We start from the raw sequence: 9,406 nt of genomic DNA on the forward strand, positions 1-9,406 counted from the left end.
TGCCCCTCCCCACAATGTGTCTGATCTCAAGCCCGTTTGTCCTGGTTTTCACCACGTCAAGTGCTTCCGCGGCTGCTGCATCACGGGGCGCGGGACACAGCCCCACGAGCACACGCTGACTTTGAGCGGATGGAAGACGGCCAGGCCAGCGCTCCAGAACTCGATCCACTCTGCGCGCGCCACGACGTACTTCTTGCGGCACACGTGACACTCACGGAACACGCCATAGCCGCCAGCAGCGTTCCTTTCCGCCCTGTCGAGAATCAGTTCGGCGTCGCGCGGGATCGAGTATTCGCCATTGTCGCTGATCATGCGGCGGACGTCTTGCACCGTATCCATGCAAAGCGAACTCGTCAAGGTTGTTGTGACGAGTGAAGAGACTTTGGAGGATGCCGGCGGGACGAACCAAGACGAGGACGGGACGCCATAAGTGCCGCGATTTGTCTCGACGATGACGGGGTACTTTTCGGTGTCCGAGCATGGGAGAGAGGGCGAACCGGGGAGCAGAGTGCCTGTCTGATCATAGTATGAGACGAGGGTCCGGGCCATGTAGCGAGGCGCGCGAGTCATGGATTCTTCTCGGTGCAGGTCCTTGATGTAGAGGGCAGGGTGATGTGGGTAGAAGCCCTCGTCTTTTTCAGTCCCGCACATTTGCGCCTCGTCTGCGCCACCGAACGAGTTGGCCCAGGACTCAAAGTACCGAATGCGCCAGACAGTTTGGTCGCGATCTTGGCATGTTGCGAGCGACTGGTAGAGGTGCGCAAGTTGGGCGATTGCGTCAGCGCGTTCAATGTCGAGGGTACGAGTATGTGGGTTGTGTTGGCTGGCCTGCGGCTTCTGCATATAATCCGTCTTGAGGAAGCGCTGGCCTGTCATTGGCTCTAGAATCTCAGTGCCCATGGTGGTGAGGACCCTTAGCTTGCCGTGCGGTTGGAGGAGGTTAATTATGTCAAAAGGGAGGTACTTGAGCTTGTTGTGTGAAAGGTACAATGCTTCTAGCCTCACAAGCTGGCGGATCTCTTGCGGGAGCTCTTCAATTTCATTCTCGCGCAGGGAGAGGCTGGTGAGGTCGGTGATGGTGAAGAGGGAGGGAACGAGGCGACGAAGGCTGTTCTTGTTGAGAGTGATGCGGATCTCAGGCTCGAACGAGCGGAACTGCTGTTCGGTGGGACGTTCGCTGTCGTTGATCAGTGGGTCCCTGATGACATTCTTGAGCTCGCCAATGCGAGAGATGTCGGCGTCTTGAAGCCTCTGCCCTTCGAAATCATACACTTCCTGGTTCCTGTCCAGACCCTCGTCAATCTGGCGGTTGAATGCGCGCTGGGCGGGACTCGAGATGATGGTGGGCATGGCACGGGCGGCGGCGACTGAGTGGTAGCGGGGCACGTCCAATTTCATCTGTTGGTCGTCACTGGAGTCGGAGCACATGGCGTCATCTGCGTCGTCGGCTTCGTCGGGAAACGGCGACTTGTGGGGCGCGGGGAGGTCCTCGAAGCTGTCGGTCGCGTCGCTGAGCATGTAGACGCCCGAGTCAAAGTTGCGGTCGAGGTTGCGCGAGAATTTTGGCTTCTTGACTTCTGGGCTGTTGTGGGCCGACTCGTGGCGGTCCCACCACGCGCCCTTGCGTTTGTTCTTGTGGATGCGCGGCGACTCATAGTTGGTGATGTCGACAGACTCGCGCGAGTCGTCGCTGGAGAAGAGCGGGGGCGGCGAGCTCGACTTGGAGGCGAAGGCGACGTGGTCGGGCTCGAAGAATGGCGGGCTCTGCGGGCTGATGCTGCCCATAAGCGGTGGTGACGATGGGGGGATGGCGTCGCCGTCCATGGCGGAAAGAAACTCCAGGGGAACTGGGTAAGGGTTTGGGGAGAATCCGGCGAGTCCGGCGAGGGTGAATGGTTCTCTCGTGGCTTGTGCGATGAAGGTGATGTGGAACTTGGACTGCAACTGCAACTGGAACTGGAGAGGTCGGGGGCGGGACGACGCGTACTAAGTTTCCGCGGACGCGACGCCCCGCCAGGCTGCCGAGCCAAGCCAGGGTCCCGAGGCAATGCCGTCATGTTCGCTGCAGTCCCGCGCGCGCTGATAACGCCGCCACGTGCTCTGCTGGCCTGCTCCACATCCCATATCCACCCCTCTCCCCAAAACATGCCAGGACTTCGGCGCATGCTAAACCAGCAACATCAGCACTAATACCAGCCATCTCGCGCACGACCGTGACAGCCCTCGGTCGAGTGCTGCGTGCAAACACCCACCTACCGAGATACTCCCGATAGTACCCATACTGCCATATGAGGGGCTCCATGGAAAAGCAAGCATGGCATGGTGATGAGAGAGCGATGGTGATACATTTAAATTGACGTCTTGCGGCGTGGGCTGGCCATTGCCAAAAGGAAACAAAGGAAGCGGGCTCCAGCCGCCGATCCTGGCCTTATGCATATGTGCGCTTATAACCCCCCCATCCGCCGCAGGGCTACATTCGGTACCAGCCGTCCCTCCATGCCCACGTCTTTAGCCTCCAACGGCTCGCCCTTGGACATGGCCAGCTGCGTCATGACCTTGCCCATCTCCCTGGTGGGCGTCATCATGCTCTTGTAGAGCAGGTTCATGGGCCCAATCAGAACCTTCTTGTACATGTCTTGCTTGGGGATGAATGCATGGATCTCTGCGTGGTTTGTCCAGTCGACCCCTCCTGGTCGCACGTTGTATACCCTAAACATGGGCTTCTGCTTGCCCAGTTCGACCAGCGCCGATTCAATCTCGCCCTTGACACGTCCAAACAGAGGCGTAAAGATGCCCGGAGATTGTGTGGCGCCTTCGCCCGACACATGGACAAAGGTAAATGGCGAGTCGGGGTGCAGCGTGGCAAAGGCGCGCGCCGCAGCGAGAGGGTATTCATGGGTGATTTCTTGGTACTGCCTGCGATCATGGTTGTAAACACCTGCGGCCCCGTCTTTGCATGTGTATTATACATGGGCTGGCTACATACTCCTTGGTAACGGCGTTCTGCGATATGCCCTGTGCCCAGACACATCCATGCGCATCCTTCAGCTCGTCGAGGAGCGCCTGGTCGTAGTTTTTGAAGTCGTTGTGTATGATGACATTGGCCTTGGCGTGGCCTTCTGCCATCTTGACGGGGCGTCTGCTGAGGATGGAGATGCGGCTGATGCTCTCTTGCGCCAGCATGTTGTGGAGGACCGACGCGCCAACGAGGCCCGTCGCGCCGGTGAGGATGAGATGCATCTTGGCGCCAAAGTTTCGCTGCGTGCTGATTGTCTCGGTGTTGTTGAGCAACAAGTTGAGAGAGACTGCTTGCCGCCTATATACTCAGGCAGCCAGGCGAGGCGAGCCACCAGCACCATCAGCACCATCGGCATCGGTCAGGCTGTACCATCAGGCCTATCTCCGAGCAGGAGCGGCACAATGGCCATGTCCGTTTTCGCGCGCACACGATGCGGTGCAGCGCCAGCCACTGGAGATAGCGATATGTCCGGCAGAGAGAGAGAGAGGATGGTGTTGAGGGGGACACAGGCCGCTCCCACTCCGGCCATCGTCCGTAGCGCGTCACGTGCAGCTCGGCCAGCGCCCGGGCGGATGACTAAGCGGACGGCGGCCAGGGGAAAGTCACCACGAGCATGCAGCCCCCCTGGACCTGACTTGCAGCTTGCACAGCCCCCCGTCCCTCGACCCTGGAAGCGACATCGACGCGTCTGTTATCGCATGACGGCCTTCGCATTGAAAATTCCGCTCCGCTCTCAGCGTCCTCTCTCAATGACAGGCTCCGATGCTTTTGCCGGCCCCTGGCGATCAGCTGCGGGCCGGCTTTGGGTGCTGCCCGGGCCAGGCGGGCGACCAGGTACAAGGCAGCTCCAGCATGATTGAACGCCCAACACTTCTGCCGCTACAGGTGGATATCTTCCGCTCCCCTCCCGCCCGCGACCTCTTCTCCCCGTGGCCCAGTCTCTTCTGTCCTCTACTTACCGCGTTCCCTTCTTTCCTTCGTCGTGGCTAGGACATACTCGCAGCCATGGCAGCCATGGCACCCCCAGCCGCCTCAACGGCTACCGCGGACCGCCGCATCGTCCACCAGATCCTACGTCACCTCTCCGATATGAAGTACAGGGATCGCCGTCAGCGCGGGTCGGATGAACCCGTCGAATTCCTCGAGTTTCGCCCAACACTGGTGCCTTCGATTCTCGTCAACAAGCTATGGGCAGACGAGGGCACGTCCATTCTCTGGAGACGTTATCCACACCTTCCTGCTCTATACGACATGCCCGTGGATCGGCGCCAATGGTATGCGGACAAGGTAGAGCGCCTGTTCGTACCCAGCCCCACCGACAATGGGGTTGGCCTGGCCTACTTGCAGGGCCTGGACTGGCCGAGCCTGGAGACTCTCGAGTTGGACATTGACTGGAGGAAACACAACAAACACATAGGTTCCATGCTGCATGCAGGGCTCCAACATTTGAAATTGCTCGGGCCACAGAGCAGTGATTTGGGCGACGTCACTCACACTGTCCTGTCTGCGCTGTTCAAGCAATGTCCCAGCCTTCGCAGTGTACACATCGGCCCGGATGCAATCGACCCTCGGGACCCGGTGCGCAGCCAGGAACTCATGGACCTACTCGACTCTGCATCAACTGTTACTGACATTTGTATCATGAATGCCGCTGTGCTGGACAAGGACAGAATCTTCGAACGCCTAAGCCAGCGGTCAGGTCTCGAAGCCCTGCAAATCGACCTCGATCCCGGGCTGCAGCTATTACCTTGTTTCACAGGTCCTAGCGCCCTCCCCTCCCCGTTTCTCACTCTCAGGCGTCTGCAAGTCATGTGCTATCCGGAAATCGCCATTGCTCTGCCATCTCATCTGCAGCTCATCGAAGACTTGCACATTGACGTCGCAAGGGTACCCACCCACGTACGCCAGGACAATGACACAACCACTTTAAATGATATCATCGACGAATTGGCACAGTGCAAACAGCTTCAATCGTTGCACATAAACATTGGTCAGCTCGCACTTGACTTTCCCTCGGCTATATCATGCCCGTCGCTCTCTGGTCTCACACTCACTCGGCTTGCTGCCGGCTGTTCAAAGTTGCAAAATCTCAATCTTCTTACCACAGCGCCAGGTGCTATTGACGGTTCAGCCATCTCAATTCTCCAGTTTGAAGAATTTTGTCAAGGCTTACCGCAGCTGGCGAGCCTCAGCCTGAAGCTCCACCCACAAACAGCCATTGAGTTGGAGTCGACAGCGCTTCAGAGCCTAGGGAGAAACTGTCCACTGCTCGAGACGTTGCGCTTGAGGATCTCGTTGCATCTGCCAGATTTACCGATGCACATCGAGCCTTTGCCGTTGCACCCAATCGACGCCTTGTCTCAGAACCCGATGGATACGGAGAGAGCCCCACAAACGCCTTCGATCACCATCAACGACGACCAAAAAAATGCCTCACTTCAGGTTGGACATGTCACTGGGTCTAAGACACCTAGCGTGCCTCTTTTCCCTAACCTCCGACACTTCGCTCTCGCACGGCCCCAATCCATTCTTTCAATCGCAGGGAATAGTTACGCCGCATCTTCAACCTCTCGGACAGGATCCTTTGTGGACCCTCTTGTTGAACAGAGTCTCGTCGAGTCGTGGGCTCAACCACTCGCAGCTCACCTCCCTCGTCTTGAAGTATTGGAGGCTTGGGGTGACTGGACAGGGCACGACAGCGAAACACTCAACTACTTCTTACCACTCGAGGAAGTGCTAGCGACAACATGGGAGTTTCTGAGCGGTGTAGAGCAAGACCTATGGGATGAAGAAGACGTTGGCGAGGTCGACAGCGGCTCCGAATGGAAAGAGAACCGTACAGACCGCTTCAGTATGACAAGTGTAGACTGGGACTTGGCCAGCCTTGTGAATGAATTCAGGGCTGAGGAAGATTTTGACAGCCGCCACTTTTTGGATACCTACGATGAGGAACCAGAGGACATGGTTACACCCGTAAGAATTCCCAACGAGGAAGACGCCTACTTTGGGAATCCCAGCGCCAAGATCACACCTGCTTCAGACGCTGCAATAGTTACTCTTGGACCAGAGGCGGTTACTTGTTCAGTTTAGACACAGCTCACCAGGAGAAGATACGTGATGGAACGTGATACTCTCAAGACGATGAGGAAGCGACTGGTTTTCAGGACAAGTATTTTTGGCTGTATCTGATCTATGTGCGTTTAGGGTAAATTTAGAGGTAAGGCCAAGAAGACGGGTTGACGTCAGAATTGAAACTTAATAGCACAGTCCATCTTCGCTTGCTGAAAACGTTCGCTATCCCCCAGCCACCCTAGTCGAGTTTTCGGGTTACATCTTGTCCCCTTACACGAATTCGCATAACCGAGGTATGCGCGTATTGATGTGGGTTGGTCTTGTCCATCCAATCTGCACACGCAATCAAGTCGTCCTTTTCCACAACGCCATCTCGGCCCACTCTGCACTGCGGTTGGCGTATCTGATGTAGATAATGCCAATCATGCGCCGAGAAGATGTGCCGCGCTCCACTTGTTTGGCATCGTCTTGATTCCGAGAAGCCGGGAGTGGTGATCGGGAAACACAGATTGTCTCAGCATTCTAAAACGCCTCAGACCCACGCCATGTGCCAAGCAATGGCATGACCCAGTTTTGGCGCCTTGTACCAGCGCTTCTCACCAGGTGGCATGGGATCCAGTCGGCAGCCGGTGAGCGGCAGGCCATTGTCCGAGGATACGCGCTTGCATTGCGCCTCTCCCAATGGTAATGCCTCTTGACACGAATCTCTCCAGAAGCACGCGTCTTGCTCATGAACAGAGATTCGAGAACAAGTTTGTTTCTATGCAGGGGCAAGTTGGAGTAGCTTGTGCCGATCCAATGCCAGTCACAACATTTCCATCTGTTGCCCGCTTCGGCTCGTTGTTGTCACCCTTGTTTTTCAGTCCTCCCAGGAGCCAGCCTACGACGGAGGACTCGCAATCTAGTCGCCAAACAGCCTTAGAATCCCACCTCGGCAACTATGAGACTATCGGCCCTCTTTCCATGGACAATACAACGTCTCGGCATCTTTATCCTCGTCTTCGGCGCTCTTATACAGCAAGCCTGCACAGTACCACATGGCGTCCACGTACGCCAGACACCACTTTCGCTCCTCAAACTACCTGACTGTGCACTGCGATGCTTTGTCAACCACGTAGTCGCAGACAACTGTGCGGTTATAACCGACTTTGCCTGCCACTGCGGAGATGAAAGTCTTTTCGACTCATATTCAAGCTGCATCGCGCAACGCTGTGACCAAAGCCTCAGAGAAAATGCCATGACTGCACTAAGGGAAGACTGTGGCAGTAGCCTGAATACCAACGATGTCACCAAAGCCAACGGTACAACACCTGTGGATGCCAGCCCAAGGATAGGAACCAGAAATGCCACCAGCACTGGCACAAGTCAACTTTCCAGTATGACAACAAACGAAGCAGAGCCTGCACAGTCGAGCGAATTGAGGAGCAGCACTTTGATAACGAGCACTTCCAGCCAACAATTGAGCGTGGTAGTCCAGACGACAATTGTATCCATCACAACAACCGAGACCTCACGTGCCACGCTATCACCTGCTCAACCCACGTCGACGGAGACAGAGGTACAAATCTCGCCTATTGCCCAATCAACGGAGCTCTCCCACGCAGCAAGAGCCGGTATAGGTGTCAGCGTCGCCGTAGTCGCTTCCGTCGTCACCGTCGGCCTAGGCTGGTACATCTGCCGTCTGAAGCGCCAGCTGCACGCCGCACAGGAAGTCATTATCGCCCGGACAGACCTCATGGACCGCCACGACGCAGCCGTGCCTCTTCCACCACCACCCACGGCGCGCACGCGCCAGTGCGTTCGAAGCTGGCTTAGCACCAACGCAGAGCCCGTCAGCCCGATATCAGCGCATCCGCGGCCCATGGAAGATGGCCCGACCACCATATCCAACATTGGATACGGCATGGTGCTCAAGAAGCGCGGCGAGATCCTCAGCATCTTAATTGAGCGCGAGGGCGAGGGCGACGAGTATGCCGAACGTGTGGTGCGCGAGCCGGTGCCGGGTCAGAGAGAAGGCCTCACGTCGCCGTTGGAGCTGGATGGTATAGCGACGGGCTTGTTTGAGATGCCGGCTGTTGTTACGCCGAGGCGCAGTATAGAGCGGTAGGTAGGTGAGTGAGCCGGAGATGTTTCTCTTTTCTTTTCCTTTTCATGTCCTTGTTACGAATGAGCGACGGTTCTTTTTTTGGCCAATGAGACCATGTACTTTTATCATGTGATTCCCAATCAAACTTTTTCTTTTTTTTTCTTTGAGTCCTGGGGTTGTGTCTTTTTGGAGGTTAGTCTAGGGAGGAAGGTGGAGGGTCAAGTGTGGTGGACAAGGTGGGGATGTGGCCATGTATGTGTGAGTGTTTGAATTCACAGTACTTGCGCCTATTATGATATGAAGACTGTTAAGATTTTCTTTATCTGCTTTACGATCTTGAGGCAGCCTTTTTTCTTTGCACAGTGCAGATGGCGTGTTTCCAGGCGGAAGAGGGGGAAATTGCAGGTTTAGATTATAGAGAAACAAGAGTTGGACGTATCAATGATATGGTTGGTTGGTTGATTGATGCAATGATATGATGTCCGTTTCTCCTCGCGCATTCTGGTCTGCTCACTGCAAGTGTAGATAAGAGTGGTATACGCTTTGTCTGCTATGCCCCGCTCACATGCTTTCATAACAGGAGAGAGAGAAAGAGAGAGTATGAGTTTTATTACCCCGCTCGGCGTTTGACGCTCTGCAAACAGACTGGGTATATAACACTCAACTCTGATTACCACTCCAACCTCTCTCTCTACACCTTGGGACCGAGCAATATAACATCAATCCACCAGCAAAAATGAAGCTCTTCACTCTCACCACTACTCTCCTTCTCCTCCTCAGCCCCGCCATCGCACTGCCCACGTCTGTCAGTTCGCTCTCGCAAGCCAATACCGATGCAGCAAGCACCCAGCCAGCATGCAAGCCATCCTGCCAGGCCTATACCGATGAAAGAAAATACTGGTGGCACCAGCGCAATCTAGCTTACGTCCGTTTTCCCGTTTCCCTTTCTCTCTTGACTCATGACTTTCTGCATTGGGACTAAGGCTTTGTGTAGGAGAGGTGTTGTAGAGGATTGGGTATGCTGCGTGTGGATCTTCATGACGATGATGAAGAGGAGGAGGAGGAGATGCTAAAGACGGTCGAAGCAAAGATTTCCGTGCTGTAGAAGCGGTATAGTGGCGGGCGATGCTATTAGAACTAAGTAGGGTGAGAGCGTGGGTGATTGGATGCAGGGGGTTTATAGTTGAGTTGAGGTATTTCATACAAGAGTATCGAGGCTGATACTTGGG

General features: G+C 55.6%; 4 protein-coding genes across 4 annotated transcripts; 2 read left to right on the forward strand and 2 right to left on the reverse strand.

Moving 5' to 3' along the window:
• Nucleotides 1-6: 6 nt before the first annotated feature.
• SETTUDRAFT_124528 (uncharacterized protein) lies at nt 7-1,827 on the reverse strand (the record flags this gene model as incomplete). The annotated part of the gene is made up of 1 exon (XM_008033407.1): nt 7-1,827. One exon carries the CDS (start codon nt 1,822-1,824, stop codon nt 49-51), a length of 1,776 nt encoding a protein of 591 aa, XP_008031598.1. The 3' UTR covers nt 7-48.
• A 432-nt stretch (nt 1,828-2,259) lies between these two features.
• On the reverse strand, nt 2,260-3,371 carry SETTUDRAFT_166434 (uncharacterized protein). The gene is made up of 2 exons (XM_008033408.1): nt 2,987-3,371; nt 2,260-2,916 (listed from the first exon to the last, which is right to left on the reverse strand). Exons 1-2 carry the CDS (start codon nt 3,238-3,240, stop codon nt 2,445-2,447), a joined length of 726 nt encoding a protein of 241 aa, XP_008031599.1. The 5' UTR covers nt 3,241-3,371; the 3' UTR covers nt 2,260-2,444.
• Nucleotides 3,372-3,927: 556 nt separating this feature from the next.
• On the forward strand, nt 3,928-6,316 carry SETTUDRAFT_166435 (uncharacterized protein). Its single transcript, XM_008033409.1, has one exon. It carries the CDS (start codon nt 4,025-4,027, stop codon nt 6,107-6,109), a length of 2,085 nt encoding a protein of 694 aa, XP_008031600.1. The 5' UTR covers nt 3,928-4,024; the 3' UTR covers nt 6,110-6,316.
• Nucleotides 6,317-7,031: 715 nt separating this feature from the next.
• On the forward strand, nt 7,032-8,309 carry SETTUDRAFT_44864 (uncharacterized protein; the record flags this gene model as incomplete). Its single annotated transcript, XM_008033112.1, has 1 exon — nt 7,032-8,309. The coding sequence occupies one exon, from the start codon at nt 7,032-7,034 to the stop codon at nt 8,196-8,198; it is 1,167 nt and encodes a 388-aa protein (XP_008031303.1). The 3' UTR covers nt 8,199-8,309.
• Nucleotides 8,310-9,406: the final 1,097 nt, after the last annotated feature.

This window comes from Exserohilum turcica (genome assembly GCF_000359705.1).
Source record: "Exserohilum turcica Et28A unplaced genomic scaffold SETTUscaffold_9, whole genome shotgun sequence".
Classification (NCBI taxonomy): Eukaryota; Fungi; Ascomycota; class Dothideomycetes; order Pleosporales; family Pleosporaceae; genus Exserohilum; species Exserohilum turcicum.